The sequence below is a fragment of the Mytilus edulis genome, chromosome 7 (genome assembly GCF_963676685.1).
Source record: "Mytilus edulis chromosome 7, xbMytEdul2.2, whole genome shotgun sequence".
In the NCBI taxonomy this organism is placed as follows: domain Eukaryota; kingdom Metazoa; phylum Mollusca; class Bivalvia; order Mytilida; family Mytilidae; genus Mytilus; species Mytilus edulis.
The window spans coordinates 32,828,197-32,853,442 of NC_092350.1; the positions used below are offsets into that span (position 1 = coordinate 32,828,197).

Here is a 25,246-nt window from a genome sequence, read left to right on the forward strand (position 1 = left end):
TAGCTCTATTTTTTTGCATGAAAAGAATAATGTTATATTGTTGCTTTCGGTGACTTTTAGAAATTAGAACCTTTGAATGAAAGACAACATTTTTCCAAATTTAGTACTTATACAATATTTTTACTTTCGGCGTAATCAAATTATGAATATCTCAAAAATAGATTTGCATTCAACCTGTTAAGGTTATTGTTCCTTTTTTTTTAAACCTTTATGACATGTCCATGTTACTGTTAATCAATACGGGCTTTAAATTGCGTTTAGACTATAAAAAGAGAACAGTCTTCCATGTCATTATTCAATCTGTTGGGCTTCATAAATTGCAATAATCTGTTATTCTGTTTATTGTGAAATAATTATTTTTCTTTTTTTGTCATATCTAATCTCTTTTTATTCCAAACTTTTGTTAACTTGAAATTTTGCTGTCTCGTAATACTTTAAACGACTCAGGCCACCAAATTAAAGTATCAGCTTCATACACCTACATGCAAATTACTTAACTATGACTAATAAATCTAAGTTAGAATACATTTTAAGACTGCTATGTTTGTTTTACAATATTTCATATAAGAACACAGATGTGGTTTTCGTTTTTTGATTACCAACCTGGTTTCACTTGATTAAATACTGAGCTATCTACTCGTTTTAAAACATATTGAGTACATGGTTTGATTTCTTTTTCTCTCGTGACTTCAGTCTACTGATTATTTTAGCCATGAAAATATATTCGATTTTTTGTTTTAGTTATCAGTACAATGTATATGGTACAATGTAACAAAGATGTTTTGGGTATACAGTAAATGAATAAATTGTTCAGAGCTAATTTATAAATTGTAGGTCAAAATTTGTATTGCCTTGCTTGTTTTGTTTGTATAGATTTTCCCTACACAATTGCAATTATTGCCTCTACATTAAGACATGTTTATATATATGAAAAAGACATGATACATATGTTGTAAATAAACATAAGTGGATAGTCACCTCATTGTAGTCATAACACATCTCCAAAGGTATATATGATTAGCATGACATTAAATGTTCATTTTTTTTTCTCTAAAAATTGAGAAATGGGAAATATGCTATGGGGACAACAACCCGACCAAAGAGCATATAACAACCGAAGTATTCAACTCAGCTAGAAAATCTCACAACCGGATGTGGGTCTAAGCTGACCCCGAAATTAAAATGTGTACTTGATCAGTGAAAATGAACGTCACACTAAATTCTAAAACATAAATAAACTAAAATTAGAAAACAAACAAGACTAACAAAAGCCAGAGAAACCTGATTTGGGACAGGCACAAACATGCGACGGGGATAAACATGTTTTGTGACATATCATTCCTCCCCCTATAAATCTAGCCTATGCAGAATAAAGAAACACAAGCAATACACACAGTTTAACTAAGTTTTAAAGAAGTCCGACTCCGATGGCAGAAATTGTAACAAAATAAACTTAGCAAAATGACAATGATACATTAATGAATAAAGGACTACTAGCAGCTACTGACATGTCAGCTCCAGACCTCAATTAAACTGATCGAAAGATTATGTCTTCATCATATGATAATCACACACAACCTTGTCCGGAAGGATTTTAGTATTTACTATCATACCATCTTATATATATGAGGAGAGCAGACTAGTTTTAGTATGAATGTGTTTATTTCCGATGTTTAGTGTACTTTAATTAATGTCGTAAATACATTATTGGAAAGAAAATAACCATCAGAAAATACCCAGGGTGTGTTGACTTTGTCAGTTTATTTTCGAGCTATGGGTTTGACTATACCACTGGTATCTTGCTTCTTCCCAACCTCCAGTACGACGTTCAATAACATTGCAGTATAATATACACATATTTTTTTTTACTTTCAAAAGAATGGAAAGTCGACTTGTAATAATTGCTATTATTACTCAGTGACGATTGAAATCGAGTTGTTGGTTTGCGAATGAAACACCCAACAACACCATAAGATCTATAAACAAGTTCAATAACATGAATCAGCAATAAAATATTACCATAAGTTATTTCTCTTCGGCAACGTACATTTTTTTTATTCGTCGTAAGTTAAGAAATTATTGCTTTAAAGAAGCAGGTACAGGATAATTGTAATACCATGAGAAGATAATAGAACAAAAAAAACCGTAAGTCGACAACCTATAAGAGTTACTGCCTTTTTTTAACGTTTCTCCAAATTTGGCATTTTGGCTTTTCACATTAGTTGTAATACATAGAGAGAAACTGTATGTGCAAACATTATATACAAATATGTAGTATTGTTGAAACTGTCTGACATCTTCATTGACTATAAAGACTATTTTTTTTTCGTGGAAAACAATTAACGATAGAGAGAAACAGCAAAAATCATCCGTAAGATAAGATCGTTATAAAGGCAATACGGTTAAATCGTCAGTTGATTGTAACTGTCGTTGCATTTAGGAATATGATCATAGATAAAGAAAATCGTGAATCGACAAAATTTGTTAAAATCACAGATACAGGAGCTACAAACATGACAAATGAGTCAATATGACAGCAAACGTAATTTTCTTCGATATAAAAGTTCTAGAAACTTATTGAAAAATTCTCAGTTCTATTTCCCTTATCCAAATCGGCTAGATTGAGAATTTAGAATAATCTTATTTATTGTTAAACAAAAGTTGAGGTTAACGTCACAAGCATAACTGCAATTATCCGACAACACTAATAAGAAATATTGAGGTCAATAATCGGACTCAGGCGATATTAACGCGTTAATATGATTATTTCAAATGAGAACGTTTAGTACTCCGAAATTTATTTAGCAGTGAATAATGGTTTAGCCATTTACGTCATCTATCAAATGTTTCGGTTCAAATATAAGGTTGACACACTGAGTCCAAAGCTAGTAGAAATAAATAAGACGAATGAGTAGTGGAAGGCTAAAGTGAACATTTTAGGGGGTACAGAACACCTGAGAAAATTTAGATCTTTCTCGTAGTCTTTTGCATTTAGCTGTCCCACTAGACCACGATTGCACCAAGCTCACCGCGATCTAAAATAAATTTAGATCGTGGTGAGATAGCAGTATGAGCGTCATGAAAATGTAAATCTTTGATTCTTTCTACGTCCTAATTACGTTCCTACCACGAACCCCGCTACGATTAGACCAAGTTCTGACCACGCTTATTCTGTGGTAGAGTTAGAAGTAGAGGCAGAGTCACGATAATGAAGACCTCACCATGACCGTTCTAAGACTATACTGCGATCTGTACGATCACAATACGATCGTCAAAATTGTTTTTTGTGTAGATGAAACACACGTCTGATGTATTAAATTATAAGCCTGGTACCTTTGACAAATATTTACACCACTGGGATGATGACATTGCTTGTGTACATTTCGTTTCCGAGGGTACCATCAGTCCAGTAGCCAGCACTTCGATGTTCACATGAATATCGATTATATGGTCTTTTTATATGAAATTTTCGATATACTAATGATTTTCTTATCCTAGCATTGAGTACCATAGCCGTATTTTGGCAAAACTTTTGAAATTTTTTGTACTTGTTTGGCTTTATTAACAATTTGACCTGAGCGTCACTGATGAGTCAAATGAAGTCGAAACGCGCACCTTGTGTACCGGGTTAGCATTAACATGAACAACAAGACGATTGCCACAAGTGGAGCAGGATTTGATTACCCTTCCGGAGCACCTGAGAACACTCCAAGTTTTTTGTGGGGTTTATGTTGGTCAGTCCTTAGTTTTTTATGTTATTTCTTATGTACGATTACTTGTATGTTTGTCTTTTCATTTTTAGCCATGTCGTTGTCAGTTTATTTTCAATTTATGAGTTTTACTTTTCTTCTGGTATCTTTCGTCCATCTTTTCGGATGATGACTTTAGTATGACGTCCGAACAAGTACAATTTTGTTTAGGGGCCAGGTGATGCACGCCTGCGGTTGTTATATTTTATCGGTGTGTTGAAGACCTATTGGTGGCTGTTTTCTGCTCTTTTGTCGAGTTAATGACTCTTTTACACCTTCCCTGTTTCAATTTTTAAATTATACATCATAATCGTCCTCTAAATGTGAAACAGATATCGATTATTCTGTTGATTTATGACTTTTTTTTATCTTACAAATCATTTAGGCAGTGGTTAACAAATATCAAGAGACTTGCAAAATACCATTTCAACCATATATACAAAGTTGAAAAGTGTTAATAAATACGTTAAAAACTAAGCCGAGACTTCTCCACAGTTTTGTGTGATCGTATTCATAATTTTAGTGATGCGACCTCATTCTTTAATGTACTCTTGAAACAAGTCAACAACAACATAATGCATTACTTATATTCTTTATTTAACTTAATGGTTATTTATTTTAGTTTTTCTTTCCCTTTCCCTTTTCCCCTGACTTTCCCTTTCCCTCTGACTTTCCTTTTCCGTCTGACTTTCCCCTATCATTTTTCGTCTTTTTCTTATCCTTCTTATTCTTGTTATTTTTTGTATTAATTTTGTCTTTAATCCAGTCCAAGTAAGGAGAAATTTTGGTATGCACACTTGGTAAACTTCCATTGCATGTGGGAGCACCAAATGATAGTGCGCCTACCAGCATATTACTGCATACCAGGGGTCCACCACTATCACCCTAAATGAATAAATATAATTAAACATTAAAAATGAAAGAAAGCATGGGCATAATCTTCAATTTTTGTCTATTAGACCAGTCGCAACTCTAACTTAAATCGACGACTTGAAGTAAACTAGTATTTCATCGATATCTTTTTTAATTGAAAAGTTATATGCCTATAAAAAATCGTTTTAATGACTGATCTTATAAGGCTCAATGTTTCGGACTTAAGATAGAGCATGACACGGTATATTCACCTTTTATTTTTCAAAACATTATAATCTAGTAATGAATTTTTTTTTTTTTTATTGCATTGACGTAACATAGACATCAGGCTTTGCTTCTTTTATGTATATTCATCTAGAATACAATTTAAGTCAACCATGTACATGTATTGGTGACTACTGTTTATTTGTTTTTTATTTTTTCGTTTTATGTGGGTTGTTTTTGCAAACACACCTTTCATGTACGGTTATAAGCAAAGATTAGTGTTGGCATTTGATATCTATAATGTTTTTGATAGATAATACATATAAATCTAGAGAAAAAAGTCCAATATTTCCGGATTATGCATATATTATTTAATATTCACAAGTACTTTCTACCGCAACGATCTAAATGTTCGCTAAGAGGGATTTTTTCTATATTGCAGCTGTCGAGTGTGTTGTCGATGAATGCGTGCTCTTTCAAAAAAAAAATCCTACCGATTTGTCCGATATAAATTTCTTTGGAGCCGCAGCATTTAATGCAGTTATTCAAATTTTCACTTTTCAACGTCATGTTAGTATTGGCATATATCGTTGGTCTGCATTTTATCTTAAGTTCGCTTCCGATATATATGTATGGACATGTACCACAACGAGAATCTGTGCATTTCGACACCTTGAATTGTTTTGTTTTCCTTTTCGATTGGTTCGAACTTGGTACGTGTCTATAGACGTTTACTTTCTTAGGTTGCCATTTGCCTTGTACCAACGTTTTTTTTTGGTTTATGAGGGTACTTAATTTTGAATCTTGTCCAATAATTGCTAAATTTCTCCTCGCTACAGAAAATATATTCTGGTTATAAGGATTATGTGTGACAACAAACAGTATCTTATCATTTTCGGTAGATTTTTCAATTGTTGCCCGTAGTTATTCTATTGGGATTTGTTTAGCCATTTTAATATCGCTTTTTTGTGCAATCGTTCATCCCTTAATACTTCATTCTCAACTACTGTGCATATTTTCCTGGGTAGACAGTAGGGTATGTTTCTTTTCGTATGCGCTGGATGGCAGGAATGGAAGTTTAAATATTGGTGTGTGTCAGTGTCCATTAAATATCCGTTTTAAGATCAGTGCCTTCTTTAAATAAAAATCATCATATGCAGGAATAATTGTTTGTGAGAATTACTTCCATAGTGAACTTTACAGATGTATGGAGACTGTTAAGAATATTAGAAAACATTTTAAGCTCTTCGTCGGATTTTGTCCAAATGATAAGGCAGTCGTCAAGATATCTTTTCCAGGAAGTTTCAAATTGCTTGGCCATTTCTATACCAAATGTATTTTCAATCTGCTGATACAATTTCTGTTCTAATATCCCATTACTAGTGAGGCGTAAGTTAGGGCAAAATGTGTACCCATACCAGTACCTCTCGTTTGTGTATAATTTTTCCTATCAAAATAAAATGTATTGTTTTCCAAAATAAATTTTACGGAATCTAAAATGAAATCGATGGTAAAGCGACTGGATATTGCTTCTCTGTATTTTTCTATCCAATATTTAACAGCTGCAATACCCAAATCATTTTGTATATTTGTATACTAAATTGTTACATCAAAACTTACAAGACGGGTATTCGCCACTGTAGTCTTTGGTAGATGTGATAAAAAATCGATGTCATCTCTAATGTAACTTGGTATATAGGAACAGAAAGGTTTTAGTATTATGTCTATAAGATTACTTAGGCGGTGAGTCGGACATATTGATCCAGCAATTATGGGTCTCAATTTAAGATCTGAGGGTTTTGAAGTTTAATATATTCATTATGTTGTTCTTTGACTGGTTTGTGTATTTCTTTGGATTTATGTATTTTTGGCAGACCATAAAAGTTGCTGGATTTTCTCTCAAAATTGGTTAAGTAGTCATACTCTTTGACCGTTGTGGATGATGTATACTTCGATAATAATGTGTTCAATCGGCTCATGATCAAATAATCAATTTTATTCGGAAGTTCTGAATAAAAAGATTGATCTTTTAGTTGTTCTTCGGTGAGAGTTCTGTAATAATCAACATCCATTATGATAAGTGCACCGCCTTTATCTGCCTGTTTGATAATGATGGATTTATCATCTTTTAATTTTTGCAATCCCATTTTTCCACCATGTGTTAAATTCTGGTTAGTTTGATTTGACATAAGAGGATAGCTTAATAATGAATTAATCCAATGGTTTATTTCTCCCACTATTGGGTATCAACGTTCATTTATTTCTAACTACTGATTCTCCATCTTCTCCATCTTTATCGGCGAAATATTCTACTAATCTTAATCTTGGACGGAATTTGTGTATGTCTTTTTTTTAATTCTTGATGGTCTATCGAAGGAGTAGTTGTAAATTTCAGACCCCTTTTCAAAGTTTAGTTTCATTTTTGTTTAGTTCCCTCCTTGATAAATTAATTATTTTTGGATCTACTTTTATATTTGCTTGACATTTGATACCTCTCGTGTTTTTCTCCCGTGGGGTCTTTTGGCACGACGATTAAAAATGAATCATGCGTTGATTGCTTTGGCGATAATTATCCGTGTTTTGTCCATATCTTTGGCTATACTTGTTTCTGTTTTGTCCATATCTTTGGCTATACTTGTTTCTGTTTTGTCCATATCTTTGGCTATACTTGTCTCTGTTTTGTCCATATTTTTGACGATAATTGTTATTTCGGATTCCATTATTTTTAAAGCGGGTTGATCTATATATATATATTTCATTCTTTTGAAGATACATTGATTGTCAAAATCCGGATTTTGTGTAAAACAATTTGCACCTCCTGTTATGGTTTAAAATATTTGCCGCAAGTTTATTTTTCTACTTGGTATTGAATTAATATACAGATCCACCTTGTGATCAAACCTTCTTTTGAAAATCTTCAGTGGCAGTCAGCAGGGTTTCAAACATCAGTTGTTCGACCTGCTATTCAAATGCGTTTTGTTAAAATTATTAATATATTTTTTCACTCTTTTGGTCTTTTTGAAAATGTTGTTTGTGCTGTAATTAGACCCCTCTACAACGAAAGTTGTTACATGCACACGTATAACAATTGCGTTTTTTTTGCCTATGCAATCATAGGTTTGAACGATGTTATCAATTTATACGTGTATATATGCATATAAAAACACATTTATTTTGTTGTTCTTAAATTAACGTCCAATGTTCGGCTTCACTTATAGACGTCCTTTTTATGACCTTGTCGCAGTAAAATCAAAATTTTATTAAAGTGTGTGACTCCAAAAGCTGTTGAAAATTTTAAGACCAAATCATAATACTTTAAAAAAAATATGGCCGAACGTTTTATTTCTTCCACTGTTTGAGACTATATTCTGCCATCTAGATGTGTATTGGTTATCTTAGGTTTGTTTTTTGTTTGTTGTCTCATTGTTGTACAATGTAAACCCACATTTATGTGTGTGTATGAACTAGAAAGGAACTAGAAAGGAAAAGGACAACAAATGTCGAGAACAAAGTCTTTACCAAAATATTTAAATATGCATGTACATGTAACAGTAATATGATGTCGGTGATTGTCTTATTATCTTATTAATACCAATATAAAAAAAACAGTTATAATAGTTTCTGTAAGCTACTTTACAAAAAAAAAACGATACAGATAAGATAAAACTAAAATAAATTTAGAAATAAATAGTTCAGTGACATTGTGATTAGAGGAGACATACATGCGTCAAATGAAATGTACTTACCTGACAAGAATCCTTATCATTGTCTTGAAGACAAATAAAGTTGGAATAGGCCCCATGATACAACGAATACTTAGTAAACAAAAACCAAGTACTATTACAGTGTGCATTAGTAACAACAGGCATATACTGTACTTGTAGACGAGCAGGGTTATTCTTTCCTGCAATCAGATAAAGTTGGATAATCAAACTAGATGTGTCAAAGCGACACGAATGGCCCCGTCACACTAAGTTGAAAAAATCTGCAATTTAAATAACACATGTGGACACAAACATGATGGTAGTCTCACAAAAATCAGCTCAAAATCTGGAGGCGTATAGAAAAAAAGTCCGTATAACTGTGATTTTTAACAATTTATCAAAGTTCAAAGCCCATAATTTCGGCAAAAAAATAGTGGAGCGGAACAAAACTTAAACTTGATCGGTAACTCATCATGGTAAACTCACATACCAAAAATCAGCCCAATATCTGAAGGCATTTAGAAAAAAAAGTCTGTATAACTGTGACTTTCAAAAATTTATCATAGTCCAAAGCCCGTAATTTTGGTAAAAATTAGCGGAGCAGTACAAAACTTAAACTTGATCTGTAACTCATCATGGTAAACTCACATACCAAAAATCAGCCCAATATCTGAAGGTATTTAGGAAAAAAAGTCCGTATAACTGTGATGTTCATCAATTAATCAGAGTCCAAAGCCCGTAATTTCAGCTAAATTAGCGGAGCGGAACAAAACTTAAATTTGATCTGTAACTCATCATGGTTAAATAAAGGCAACAGTAGTATACCGCTGTTCAAAACTCGTAAATCAAAAACAAAATCGGGGTAACATACTAAAACTGAGGGAAACGTATTAAATATAAAAGGAGAACAACGACACAACATTAAAATGTAACACACACAGAAACGGACTAAGCATTAGACAAAATCCGATCAGAATAACAAATATAACATCAAAACCAAATACATGAATTTGGGATAGAAAAGTACCGTGACACGTCTTTTAGTAATGTGAATTCACACTCAAATATAAGAGAAAACAAACGACACAACGGAAACACAACGCTAAAATGTTACACACACATAAACGAACTATGATATAACAATGGCCATTTGACTTGGTACAGGACATTTTTAAAGAAAAAAATGGTGGGTTGAACCTGGTTTTGTGGCATGCCAAACCTCGCACTTTAACTGCAATGTTTAATATAATATTACAGGACAACAATACAAATAGGAGAACGTATTAGACAAAGAAACACAGGAATAACAGATAACAAAAGACATCAGGTTTTAAATTCAATACGCCACAAATGTGCCTCGTCCACACAAGACTTACCAGTGACGCCCAGTTATAAAAGTTCGAAAGTAAAAAAAAGTACAAAGTTGTACAGCACTGAGGATCAAAAGTTGAAAAAGGTTGTGCCAAATACGGCTAGGGTTTTCTACTTGGGACAAGAACACCCTTATTCTTTAGAACAATTTATGCTATTGCAAACAATAAATTTTATCAAATGAATATAAAAGATATACATGCTAAAACTGAAGTATCAACTAATTCCAGAAAAAAAATCCGGGATACATAATACAAAGACCAACACAGAAAATAGACACACCCGACTTAGTGCAGGCCTCAACGCAGAAAGTCATAAAATGACGTCACATACGATATGGTGAAAAGGCACAAAAATTACGTCACATTTGAATTTCTGAAACATCACAAATATGACGTCACATTTGACAAAATGTTTGAAAAACTATATTTCAAAAATAAGATAGTATTAGGATTGAATTAAGATTATAATTGAACTAAATACTGATATTACATTTAAACACAACGCCCATTGCAATACTTATTAATAGCAAGTAACTATAATATGTATATGTCCGGTTTGTTTTGAATCTAACTTCAAACGTAAAACATCGTACAGATTACGTTGAACAAAATCGTATTGAACAAAAATAAATGAAGGCGGTGATTAACTTTTACATGAATATAATAGAAAAGACGTCAACAAATTTGACAAAATCCGATGAGAATTACAATATAACATCAAACTAAATACAAGAATTTGGGATAGATAAGTACCGTAACACGTCTTATAGTAATGCGAATTCACACTCAGCAAAACAGTCACAATCGGGAATGGGTCACGTTCCGTAATTAAAAGATTAGACGACGTAATGAAAAACCACAATCTATCATGTGGTAAAAATGTCCTTAGCTAGTTTGGTCAAAGACACATCGTATGGATCAACTAATTCGTGATGGTGTCCATAAAATTTACGGAGTGTCAATTTTAATCTGTCCTCCTCATAACTTTGTTGAAGCAGTTTCTGTGTAAGGAGCACACTCCTGTATATGAAGTCCGTATAGTATGAACAAGCACGAGACTAACGTGTCAATTGTGATATGTAAACACCATACGAAAGGGCAGAGGGTATGTTACTGCTGAGAAATGGGAAATTGATAATTGGGAAGTTGAAATCGTCCCGTTTATCATAGATTTTCGTGTGAAGTCGTCCATCTGTTTCAATATTGAGGAAATGATCAAGGTATGAAGCAGTCCTTCTAGTATCAGTAGTATCCTTAATTTCAAGTTTGCTGGGTTATATGAGATGTAAGTATTGGCTGAAATATGGGTTATTCAATGATAGAACATCATCTATATATCGGAAAGTAAAATTAAAGAATTTCGCAAGGTGCTTTTTCATTTTGTCTTTTAGAAGGTTCTGAATGAATTCTGCTTCATACGAGTACAAAAACAATCGGCCAGCAGGGGTGCACAATTAGTACCCATTTGAATACCAACTGTCTGTTGAAATATAAATCCTCAAATTTAACAAATATATTGTTGATCAAAAAGTCCAGCATTTTGATAATATCATCTTCAATATATTTTCTGGAAGATTTAGTGTGATTCTTCACAAAATATGAATTATTGTAACCCAAAACAAGAAATTTGTATCTACAATTCCCATTTTTATAGAAAAAGCTCTGTTTTGTGAGATGGTGAAGTCGATGTTTTAATTGAGCATGGGGAATAGTAGTGTAAAGCGTAGAAAAATACAAAGTCTTTATGTTGCTGCAAAATTGCAATGATTGTGATTGAAGATTAAGCAGTAGATCTTTCTAACTCACATACCAAAAATCAGCCGAATACCTGGAGGCGTTTATGCGGGGTTCACACATTGCCGATTATTGCTCCCGTTTGAGATCAGACAGCGATACGACTCGAAAAGTGAAAAAGTCGGATTAGTATCCTCAATTATCTGGAATGTCCTATTATTGTCTGAACGCAGTCGTTTTAGTTCGTAACAGATTCCTACTGGTCGGGAAGGGTCAGAATAGTTCGGCAAAGCACCCCGACAGTTAGGTGCGTCCCGTAACATTTTGGGAAACTCAGCCGATTTTGTCTAGTCGGATTACAATCGTGCCTATGTCGTGACAGATTCTGCTGTATCGGATCGAATTCCTAACAATGTTCTGTGTATTCGGGACGGTGTCCTGTGGAACGGGAATGATCTTGAGAAGTCCCGACAATAACAGAATACAATACGACTGAGACCAGACAAAGCCGTTTGCAATGCGATAGAAAGGACCGTGATAGGATTACGTTCCGACAGTACCTGATCATCCCGATTATGCCGACAGTTTTCGAACGGATAACCTCCGTCAGCGTCGGTTCACTGTCTTGTCACTATCTGATCTCTGTCGGATTACATTCGGTAGAATCGGGACGCAGTCTTGACAAACTCGGTCGCATTTTACCTGGCGAAAGATACAAATCGAATTTCCATCCACGATTCACAGGATCTTGATCAGACTTTTGATAAATTTTAATCGGGAATGGTCCTGTCAAGGACGGCAGTAAAAATCGTGAATGTGTTACCCCAGCTTTAGAAAAAAACTCCGTATAATGGTTTGTTGCGGAATGACGGAATGACGAAATTTCGGGATTTCGGAATTACGGAATTACGGAATTTCGGACAAGGGTAAAACTATATGGCACCGACAACTTCGTTGCAGGGCCATAAATATAATAAATTACAAAATGAATGTTTGTGAAATTTACTCATTGTGTGTACGAATTTTTCACAGTATATTCTATAATACTACAATCCGTGAATTTCATATTATATCAGTTAATTAAATTGTTAAGAATTTAGAGATTACTATTCTTGTATGAACTGTTTCACATTTTTCATGTCGGGGCCTGTTATAGCTGACAGAATTGCTATTTTTCTTTCATTCTTCAAGATCAACAGGTGGCCTATCATTGCTAACTGTCCGCCATTTTAACATTGGTGGAAAGTTTGAGGTTTGGCACAAACACGGGTTTGATGAGCATTGTCCAGTCTAGTGTGAATTACTCGGGAAACCCCGGTTTTAATTGGTTTTATCGGGAAAAACTAGGTTAAATGAAATACTGGCCTAAATTTTAAATAGGATTCAGCAGTCAATAACAAATGCAATACATTACAGATACTTTTTTTAAGAATAAGACATAGTATTTTGATAAATTAAAAATTGACTTTTATGAAAGTCTTATAATACAAGTGAATGAATCTCAGAAAGATATCTTCTAGCAACTTTGAGATAAGTGTACATGAAGACACATTAGACAAATATAAATAGCTTTTCGTAATATTCTTTCTAAAATTTATCATAAAGCCTAAGGATTTATGTGTTTGTCTGTCAAATATATATATATTACATTAATTTGTAGGATCCTTTACTATAGATAATTTAGCTGATCTGTAACAATAACATCTTCATGCCTTATATATCATGTACTGTAGTACGCCGCTAGATTAAAACTGACGTGGAAAGGTAACACATGCCCACCGAAAGCTCTTTTTTTGAGAGCCCAGGTGGTCGTGTGGTCTAGCGGGACGGCTGCAGTGCAGGCGATTTGGTGTCACGATATCACAGTAGCATGGGTTCGAATCCCGGCGAGGGAAGAACCAAAAATTTGCGAAAGCAAATTTACAGATCTAACATTGTTGGGTTGATGTTTAGACGAGTTGTATATACATTATGTACACAGCCATGTATCACCATCATTGATGGCGATCCGATGGATACATCTGTTGTAGGGTTGTCACTGACGCAGACGTACTTATGAATATAATTATTTTCTGTGACTGTATCTTACATTAATTTGTAGGATCCTTTACTATAGATAATTTAGCTGATCTGTAACAATAACATCTTCATGCCTTATATATCATGTACTGTAGTACGCCGCTAGATTAAAACTGACGTGGAAAGGTAACACATGCCCACCGAAAGCTCTTTTTTTGAGAGCCCAGGTGGTCGTGTGGTCTAGCGGGACGGCTGCAGTGCAGGCGATTTGGTGTCACGATATCACAGTAGCATGGGTTCGAATCCCGGCGAGGGAAGAACCAAAAATTTGCGAAAGCAAATTTACAGATCTAACATTGTTGGGTTGATGTTTAGACGAGTTGTATATACATTATGTACACAGCCATGTATCACCATCATTGATGGCGATCCGATGGATACATCTGTTGTAGGGTTGTCACTGACGCAGACGTACTTATGAATATAATTATTTTCTGTGACTGTATCTTACATTAATTTGTAGGATCCTTTACTATAGATAATTTAGCTGATCTGTAACAATAACATCTTCATGCCTTATATATCATGTACTGTAGTACGCCGCTAGATTAAAACTGACGTGGAAAGGTAACACATGCCCACCGAAAGCTCTTTTTTTGAGAGCCCAGGTGGTCGTGTGGTCTAGCGGGACGGCTGCAGTGCAGGCGATTTGGTGTCACGATATCACAGTAGCATGGGTTCGAATCCCGGCGAGGGAAGAACCAAAAATTTGCGAAAGCAAATTTACAGATCTAACATTGTTGGGTTGATGTTTAGACGAGTTGTATATACATTATGTACACAGCCATGTATCACCATCATTGATGGCGATCCGATGGATACATCTGTTGTAGGGTTGTCACTGACGCAGACGTACTTATGAATATAATTATTTTCTGTGACTGTATCTTACATTAATTTGTAGGATCCTTTACTATAGATAATTTAGCTGATCTGTAACAATAACATCTTCATGCCTTATATATCATGTACTGTAGTACGCCGCTAGATTAAAACTGACGTGGAAAGGTAACACATGCCCACCGAAAGCTCTTTTTTTGAGAGCCCAGGTGGTCGTGTGGTCTAGCGGGACGGCTGCAGTGCAGGCGATTTGGTGTCACGATATCACAGTAGCATGGGTTCGAATCCCGGCGAGGGAAGAACCAAAAATTTGCGAAAGCAAATTTACAGATCTAACATTGTTGGGTTGATGTTTAGACGAGTTGTATATACATTATGTACACAGCCATGTATCACCATCATTGATGGCGATCCGATGGATACATCTGTTGTAGGGTTGTCACTGACGCAGACGTACTTATGAATATAATTATTTTCTGTGACTGTATCTTACATTAATTTGTAGGATCCTTTACTATAGATAATTTAGCTGATCTGTAACAATAACATCTTCATGCCTTATATATCATGTACTGTAGTACGCCGCTAGATTAAAACTGACGTGGAAAGGTAACACATGCCCACCGAAAGCTCTTTTTTTGAGAGCCCAGGTGGTCGTGTGGTCTAGCGGGACGGCTGCAGTGCAGGCGATTTGGTGTCACGATATCACAGTAGCATGGGTTCGAATCCCGGCGAGGGAAGAACCAAAAATTTGCGAAAGCAAATTTACAGATCTAACATTGTTGGGTTGATGTTTAGACGAGTTGTATATACATTATGTACACAGCCATGTATCACCATCATTGATGGCGATCCGATGGATACATCTGTTGTAGGGTTGTCACTGACGCAGACGTACTTATGAATATAATTATTTTCTGTGACTGTATCTTACATTAATTTGTAGGATCCTTTACTATAGATAATTTAGCTGATCTGTAACAATAACATCTTCATGCCTTATATATCATGTACTGTAGTACGCCGCTAGATTAAAACTGACGTGGAAAGGTAACACATGCCCACCGAAAGCTCTTTTTTTGAGAGCCCAGGTGGTCGTGTGGTCTAGCGGGACGGCTGCAGTGCAGGCGATTTGGTGTCACGATATCACAGTAGCATGGGTTCGAATCCCGGCGAGGGAAGAACCAAAAATTTGCGAAAGCAAATTTACAGATCTAACATTGTTGGGTTGATGTTTAGACGAGTTATATATATATATATATATATATATATATATATATATATATATATATATATATATATATATATATAACTAATACAATGAATATATTAAATTTACAGTCTATGTACATTTATGAAAAATTAATTCAAACAAAAAAATGTTCATTGCTAAAAATGTTAACAAAGTTTTGGTACATATTTGTCTGTACGTTTTCTGTAATTTGATAAATACACTTTCAGATTAGATTGCAGATTTGTTTATATAACTTATACAAGCAAAGAGTTAAAAGAGTTTGCGTATATCGACCTGTTCTGTATTTTGTCTAATGTTGTTTGTCTTTTAACCGTTTATAGTTTCTTACTATGGCATTGTCGGTTTGTTATCGATTAAATATGAGTTTAACGTCCATTTCTCATCTTTCACCCTTTCTTTTTTTCCAAGGTTCAAGCTTTGAAAAAACATACCTTTTGCATCTGTCTTTCCCCATCCTGTTATTGTGCACACCTCTCCTGTATAATTGTGGCCTACATTAGTGTCCAGGTCGATTTTATTTATAGTAGACCCGAATTTAAGCGGTTTCTGAAGCTGCAGTAGCATAAGGTCATTTTGAAGACCGGTGTCCGAATTATATTTGTCTTGCTTAAAAAATATTGAATAGAAATCAGTCAATCAGTTTATGCAAACAGGGTAATTCACATGTTAAGAAATTAACAATTTTAAAAAACTATTTTGTAGATTTCATCTTCCGGTAAACCTTGTTTAAACTGCACAGTGTTGAGTCGTATTACAAATTTCCTCTTGCATTCATTAAGATGTTTCTCGTTCATCTTGCAAAACATTTTATTATAATACTTGAAAGCTGATTTTCTCATACAAAATATTCTGGAATTTTTTCACGTAAAAAAAAAAGATTTAAATTATACTCAATCTTGTTTAAAATTGAACCATATAGATTTATGAAAATTACATATCACTATATAAAAAAGAAGATGTGGCATGATTGCCAATGAGACAACTGTCCACAAAAAACCAAAATGACACAGACATTAACAACTATAGGTCACTGTACGGCCTTCAACAATGAGTAAAGCCCATACCGCATAGTCAGCTATAAAAGGCCCCGATAAGACAATGTAAAACAATTCAAACGAGAAAACTAACGGCCTTATTTATATAAAAAAAAATGAACAAAAAACAAATATGTAACACATAAACAAACGACAACCACTGAATTACAGGCTCCTGACTTGGGACAGGCACATACATAAATAATGTGGCAGGGTTAAACATGTTAGCGGGATCCCAACCCTCCCCCTAACCTGGGACAGTGGTATAACAGTACAAAATAAGAACGAACTATAAAAATCTGTTGAAAAAGGCTTCACTCATCAGATGGACAAAAATACAAGTGGACGTGGCCGGGTACTTATACATCCCGACACAATAAGACACAATGAACAGATCTGAAAGTACTCGCAGTTATCTGACAGATAGTTCAAAGCCTGTAAGCCTAACAATTAATAAAAAATCATGCATCTAAGATTAAACTATCAATCCGTACACATCCAACATCCAATGGATTTAGTGTAAAAACGTCATAAACTGCCAGAGAAAAACATGACCTTGTGCAATGCCAAGTTACAGGTAACTATTATCAAATCATATCTGTAAATAATAGAACCTGCTGGATATATGGTCACCGCGAAAACATCGTCACATATACACGTAGATGAATCAACGTTCATTCAAGTAAAATATCTGAACACTAATATAAATTATAAATGCTAACCGATAACATCGTTTTAAATAAATGACTTAAAGTTCAAATGTTGAAATCATCCACCTCCAAAGTACAGGAAATGTTTAAATATTGAAACTTGACGAATGTACCAATAACATCAAATAAGTACAGTCTTGAATACGAAAATAAGTTCTGTTCGTTTAAGGTGGTATATAACACTACAAGGAAATCAATCTGTAAAAATATATTGGACGTTTTTCTCACGTTCTATTATTTAGGTAATATTAGGATTTTTAATGATCAATTTTTTTTGTTTTTCAAACTGCTTTAAAACCAATTTATTTGTTCTGATAAAGTGTGTGTTTTGAAGTTGTTTTTTATTTTTTAGAAATTTTGATATTATTGTAAACGTGTCAAAGTTAATATTTTATTAATATTTTATAAAAATTAAAAGAGTCAATTTATTTTCAGTCAGGGAGTTTGGTTCAACCTTAATGGGCAAAAAAAAACTAAATAAGGAATAATAAGCATTCGTAAGTCGAAGTGAAACAGACAATAACATGGCCGAAACCAATTTGATGGTATCAATGTTACTGCGTGGAACTCTTTGTTTGTTAGATTCTTTATAAGCAAAAAGTAAAATCACAAAAATTTCTATATAAAGTGGGATATGATATTAACCACTAGAAAGTAAAACAACAAAACTACCAGTGCAAAATTCTAAACGGAAGTCCCTAACCAAATTGCAAAATCAAAGCTCAAACATAAAAGTGCATACCAGATAGAACTTTTGCACTGGTATATTTTCTGTCATCTGACTCAAAAACGAGCTTCCAGCTGCAATTCGCATATTCTTTGCCCTAAAATGAAAAAATGAGTTATATACCAAAAAAACCGTTGTCAAAACAGCTTCTTAACATTCTTACATGCAGCATTAAAAGGTTATAACTTTTATACCTATTTTGATATATTTCAATCATTTTAAATTTCCATATTGCAAAAATAAACATCAAATCACAAAATTAAAACAATTCCATCATAGCGATAGTACATCTGTTATAATACAAGTACGTTAAAGATAGTTATTCATTTGCAACAATACTGTCATCATCATTTCACCTAGTTAATAAGTTTAATTGCAATTTTACAATTACATCCCCAAGTCAGAAAGCTCAAAATAGATCCTTAAAATTTAAACTACAATTTAAATCGCGAAACTACCAAGTATAGGCTTTTCCTGTATATCTAAACAAATTTCAGTATAAAATCCCTAATGTTATTATTTGTTACAGTATTCATAGAATGGAACAAAGGCAGATGTACAAGGCTTTGTTTGCAGAAATATTGCTTTAAGAGTTTTTTGGGGGGGTTTTAATTTGCAGTTGGGACTCTTTGATAAAATCGTTAAACACTTTGAACAAAGGTGATATAACATTGAAGATAATGTTTACCTATACATAACTATGAGTGAATCAAATGTGGTACCCTTTTTATTTAAATGCAAGATTATATATAAATATTAATAAGAAAGCTCACTCATGTCTGAACAGATTACAATGTGCGGCTGTAAGAACCCAGCTTTTGTCAATTATTGCGCCTCCACATTCATGGGCATAATTTCCTCCACTTTTTCTTATCTGAAAAGAGACCATCCATGGATGATCTTCTATGTCGGCATCGTCACCATTAACAATCTTTACACTTGCAGCCGTAGAAACCTACATAATGATATCAAAATAATTTAAAAAACACTTTCGATATATATTCTTTGCATGACACAGGCTATGTTCTTTTCATATATGTTATGATGGTATGATACTAAACCCCTAACGGGAAGGATTGTGCCTGATATTCATATGATGAAATCACAATCTTTCAATCAGTTTAATTGAAGTCTGGGGCTGGCATGTCTGCTAGTAGTCTGTATTATTGTCATTTTGTTTATTTTCTTTGGTTACATCTTCTCACATCAGACTCGGACTTCTCTTGAACTGAATTTTAATGTGCGTATTGTTATGCGTTTAGTTTTCTACATTGGCTAAAGATAAAGGGGGTGGGTTGAGATCTCATAAACATGTTTAACCCCTTTATTTGCATTTTTGCGCCTGTCCCAAGTCATCAGCCTCTGGCCTTTGTTAGTCTTGTATTATTTTAATTTTAGTTTCTTGTGTACAATTTGGAAATTGTATGGCGTTCATTATCACTGAAGTAAAATTGAGAATGGAAATGGGGAATGTGTCAAAGAGACAACAACCCGCCCAAATAAAAAACAACAGCAGAGGGTCACCAACAGGTCTTCAATGTAGCGAGAAATTCCCGCACCCGGAGGCGTCCTTCAGCTGGCCCCTAAACAAATATATACTAGTCCAGTGATAATGAACGCCATACTAATTTCCAAATTGTACACAAGAAACTAAAATTAAAATAATACAAGACTAACAAAGGCCAGAGGCTCCTGACTTGGGACAGGCGCAAAAATGCGGCGGGGTTAAACATGTTTGTGAGATCTCAACCCTCCCCCTATACCGCTAACCAATGTAGTAAAGTAAACGCATAACAATACGCACATTAAAATTCAGTTCAAGAGAAATCCGAGTCTGATGTCAGAAGATGTAACCAAAGAAAATAAACAAAATGACAATAATACATAAATAACAACAGACTACTAGCAGTTAACTGACATGGCAGCTCCAGACTTCAACTAAACTGACTGAAAGATTATGATTTCATCATATGAACATCAGGCACAATCCTTCCCGTTAGGGGTTTAGTATCATACCATCATAACATATATGAGAAGAACATAACCCGTGTCATATATATTTGTTTAGGGGGCAGCTGAAGGACGCCTCCAGGTGCGGGAATTTCTCGCTACATTGAAGACCTGATTGTGACCTTCTGCTGTTGTTTTTTCTTGGGGTCAGTCAGTTTAATTGAAGCCTAGAGCTGGCATGTCAGTTAACTGCTAGTAGTCTGTTGTTATTTATGCATTATTGTCATTTTGTTTATTTTCTTTGGTTACATCTTCTCACATCAGACTCGGACTTCTCTTGAACTGAATTGTAATGTGCGTAGTGTTATGCGTTTACTTTTCTACATTGTCTAGAGGTATAGGGGGAGGGTTGAGATCTCACAAACATGTTTAACCCCGCCGCATTTTTGCGCCTGTCCCATGTCATGAGCCTCTGGCCTTTGTTAGTCTTGTATTATTTTAATTTTAGTTTCTTGTGTACAATTTGGAAATTGTATGGCGTTCATTATCACTGAACTAATATATATTTGTTTAGGGGGCAGCTGAAGGACGCCTCCGGGTGCGGGAATTTCTCGCTACATTGAAGACCTGATTGTGACCTTCTGCTGTTGTTTTTTTCTTTTGGTCGGGATGTTGTCTCTTTGACACATTCCCCATTTCCATTCTCAATGTTATTTATCAAACCCGAAAAAAAGACATTCGTTTATATAAATGTTACATTATTAATCAATAAACCACCAAGTAAAAACACCTTCTTAATATCGGAAATAAACTTGTCATTAACAAATCACGAAATTTAAACAATTCCATTAAAGCGTTAATACAATTGTCATTATAAAATAAAATTTAAAGCCAGTTATTTGCAACAACATTTAGCCTCATCAGATCACCTGGATCAGTCTGAATAATGACCCGAATTTCATGTTTTGTGTGTTTGATATGTAAAACTAATAATATAAAAGTTATTTTGTGCGTGAAATTACAGTTAAATCTCTTAAATAAAACAGTTAAACACTTTTTACTTTGGAACAAGGGTGGTATAAAATTGAAGATGATTTGTACTTTTACATAACTAAGTTTTGTTTGTTCAATTCGCTTTTGGGGATAAAATTTGTCAAGAAACGCTCAAACCTGAAAATATCATTAGAATACATGCCTATACGTACACTTGAAACAGTTGGAATCCTTACCGAAGCTAAACATAGAAATTCAAAGTCTTGTTTTAGTTATTAGGGTCGACTCCAATTGACTTGAATTGGATTGTCAGTTTTAAGGCTGACGGTTGGAATTACTCTTTGAGCAGTCCGACTTTCTTGATCAATATAAACAGACCGACATCAAATATCTTATAGTGGTGAAACTGGTTTTAACCCAAATCAATATATTAAACAATTGATCATATCGAATACATTGATGTTTATTGATAAGGAACCATGGTAATAACTGTTGAAATTAATTTTTATTATCATCAAATATTTGAATAATATTCATATACTCACTGTAGCCATGTAGGACACTACAAAAGTATCATAATGTTTTGTATACGTTATAATAACGATTATTACAATGTAGTAGTTTATATGTAAGCATTAATATCCAAATGCATTAGTTTAAGTAATATTAGTATTGCTATAATTATTCCTGTACTAGACTGACTGCTAAAGAATGGTCTGAACAGTATTCAATATTACGCATTGGATATGTCTAAACATTAACTAAAATTAAACATACCCAAATAATTGATTGTTCTCATTTTTCAATTATGTTAAGATCAGAATTGTATTATAAGACCAAAATACATTTAATTTTATGATTCATGCTTACTATTTGACGCTAACTCTATCGATGGTTTGGTTACTTTGGAATTCATTTGATTACCTCGGTTTGTTATCTTGACTTTTCTTTTTTAAATCAATTAACGATACATTTGTCTTTGAAAATATGTTGTAAACTATTGTCGTTTGAATTCATGAGCAACTAAATCATTTACCTACCGACAAATACACTGACAATGATCACTCGATACATCTTTATGTTCTAACAACCACACGTCTAAAATTGAAAAAAAATCCACTTTCATAACCAATTACCTGTATCTGATTACTATTGGACCCTGCACATGATGGCATCAGACCGTCAATAAATCCATAATTAACCTTTACAAACTATCGCACCCTTATTGTGATATTACTCACAATATTTTCAATTTACCTGCTGTATTGCCAATAGGTGTCAGAAATGATTATTGCTATAACAACGTTTCAAATAATTGTTTGTATAACAGGAAACAAGTTTGTTTGAAGACTGTTCCAAATCTACTGTTCAACAGCAAGATTTAAAATCTTCAAAATGCACGAAAAATACTTTTTGATAGAAGCATACTCTTATGGTTGCTGTTTTATTATTTTCTTTATTTTTTTTAGTCTAAAAATCACTTTTGACTTTCACACAGAATATTCAATCACAATCAATGTTTTATTGAGAAAACAACAAAACGTATTTGAAGTTGACAGTATGATAACTTTAGACGATGCTATACATTTGTTAATCTTTTATGATTTTAATCTCAACACAATATTAAATATAGAGGTGGTATATTCATCAAGGAACCAATGGCATCGATAATAAACAGTTAACATACTGCCTTTATTTTCATTGGCTGTATTCAACTACAACAGTTAATAACCAAGACATGTTACGATATTTTAGTTTGACTTTGTGGTTATTCCGATTATATTTAAAAGTGAAAACACAACACTAACTTAAATTAAAGCAAGAGTACATATTTGAAATACGCTTCAAGATAATATTGATATTTTTTAAACAAAATTAGAATGAATAAAATAACCAGACAAACATAAAAAGAATACAAAAAAATGAATGTTATAAAATGAAAATTTAACAATCATGAAAAACAAATCTGCTTGAAAAACCTATTTCGTAAAATAACATAATATTTCGATCAGTTTTATTGATTTCATTATTCTACATTGGCTAGAGGAATAGAAGGAGGGTAAAGATCTCACAAAATATTTTTAACCCCACCACATTTGTGCGTCTTAATTAAGCAATCATTGTTCAGTTTAATATGATTATCACTGTAATTACAGGATAGCAAGACATACACGAATTGTTACGGTTTATAAAAAGTATAAGCCACTTTGTAAAAAATTTATCAACAACTTAGTTTATGAAAAGGGGATGATATGTATTCTATTTGTTTATGTTTTTGTGACATTTTCATCGCAGAAAAGCACTTTGGATCGGTAATACATTTGTTTAAACATGTACATATATCACGAAAAATAGATAGTCATAGGTCAATGTATGATTTAAAAACATTGTTAAGAGTTTTGTATTTTCAAATTTATCTCAAATATTGTCCCATAATTGTAGCAATACATTTTTTTTTACATTATTTGTTTCTAAAGTTGAAATGTGCGTTTACGACTATTTTTTCGTGATTAAATCTAAAAAAAAAAAGATGACAAGATTGTGTATTCCCCATCCACAGCAGCGCATGATAACTATCAAACGAATTACATGTTTTAGGTAAATAAGAGTAGCATATAATTTTACAGTCAGGTCATTATTGTATGCCTTGAATCAAATTTAATTGAAACTTGGTGTCGTCCGGGTTAATTCGTCAAAAGAGGGACTGAAAGGAAAATAACTTCACATAGGTACTAGTATATATTAGTTACCTATACCTGTTGCAAACTGCAGTGTGATCTATAGGAAAAATTATTATCAAAATATTAAAGCTAAACTCTACCATTAGATAAATCTTATTTTTCCTCGTTCATCACAGAAGCCAAAATATACTAGTCAACAAAAGAAACGATACAGGACTTTAGAATAAAATTTATCAAAAAGTATTAAAACTAAAACAAAATGAGATACACTATTTTCAAAAGCTTACATTTGCAATGTATGCACATACGATAATGAAAATCAAAACCTTTCGGAAAGAAACTAAATTCCGTGTAAACGATCATAGGGTGCAATTTTTTTTTGCGGAAAGTTGAACACAAAATCGACACACAATTTCCTAAGTACCAAAATGATTTTCAAATTTGTTTAAAAATATTGAATATGCTAATAAAGTTATGTTCATGTTGTAAATAATGGGTTGAATTTTTTTTTTTTTTTTAAATTTTGGGTGAAAAAAGTGTTTTTTGAAATCTCAAAAAATGCAAAAAAAAAGGAAATTTGTTTTGTCTCAAATCAATGTTTTTGATATGAAAACCGCACACTGTAAATTAGGAACCTTTCGGATTAGTTTTAAGATTGTTAACGTTTTTTTTTATTTCACTTATCACATACTGTCAACGGTAAATCAATTGATAGTGTTTACATTTTAACGATTTCTTATGGGGCCGAACTTTGCTATACAAAAAAAAACAAAGAAATTGTACGATTTTTGAAAAAGAATTCATGGCAAACATTGTCTTTATCTTTAAATGAGAGGTTGACATCATTAGTTGGAACTTCTGTTTTTAAAATTGTCGTTTTATGTAAATTTTGTCAAAAAACTTGAATTTCGCCAAATGACGTCATGAAAGAAAAAAAAAATCTTTTTTTTAAACAGATTTATATTTCCATGGTCATTAAATATCGGTACCTTCAATATTATTCCTATAAACGGAAAACTTCATCTTTAATTTGAAAAAAAGTCTTGTATCGTTTCCTTTGTTGACTAGTATATCTTTCCTTATAAAATATAATTGTAAAATAGAAGAAAAAAACACCGTTTAAGACGAATTTGTTTAGAATAAAAAAAAAAATATAATAATTATGAATTAACAAACCTGAATTGAAATGGTCGTCGTGTATCTACCTCTTCTGTCTTGATATAATGATATGAACAGCCAGTTATTTATACATCTATACATCTACATAGTGCGTGGTATGTTGTTAAAGCTGTTACATCTTGTTTTGAACATAAAATTTGTCAGCACGTCGATAACAATTT

General features: G+C 33.3%; 1 protein-coding gene across 1 annotated transcript; it reads right to left on the reverse strand.

Moving 5' to 3' along the window:
- Positions 1–4,325: 4,325 nt before the first annotated feature.
- Positions 4,326–25,180, reverse strand: LOC139481276 (chymotrypsinogen A-like). The gene is made up of 8 exons (XM_071264457.1): positions 25,083–25,180; positions 22,266–22,323; positions 21,771–21,787; positions 19,056–19,237; positions 18,298–18,379; positions 16,243–16,417; positions 8,573–8,730; positions 4,326–4,634 (listed from the first exon to the last, which is right to left on the reverse strand). The coding sequence occupies exons 2-8, from the start codon at positions 22,297–22,299 to the stop codon at positions 4,368–4,370; spliced, it is 915 nt and encodes a 304-aa protein (XP_071120558.1). The 5' UTR covers positions 22,300–22,323; positions 25,083–25,180; the 3' UTR covers positions 4,326–4,367.
- Between the last annotated feature and the right edge of the window lie 66 nt (positions 25,181–25,246).

Bases quoted from the DNA above. Each gene is read 5' to 3' on its own strand.
- LOC139481276 (XM_071264457.1), bottom strand. From the start codon at position 22,299: ATGTATCGAGTGATCATTGTCAGTGTATTTGTCG. The intron at 18,380-19,055 runs GTGAGCTTTCTT...TTTTCATTTTAG, and splicing joins TGTAATCTGTTCAGACATGA to GGCAAAGAATATGCGAATTG. The intron at 8,731-16,242 runs GTATGTTTTTTC...ATCTGATTGCAG, and splicing joins GGGAAAGACAGATGCAAAAG to GAAAGAATAACCCTGCTCGT.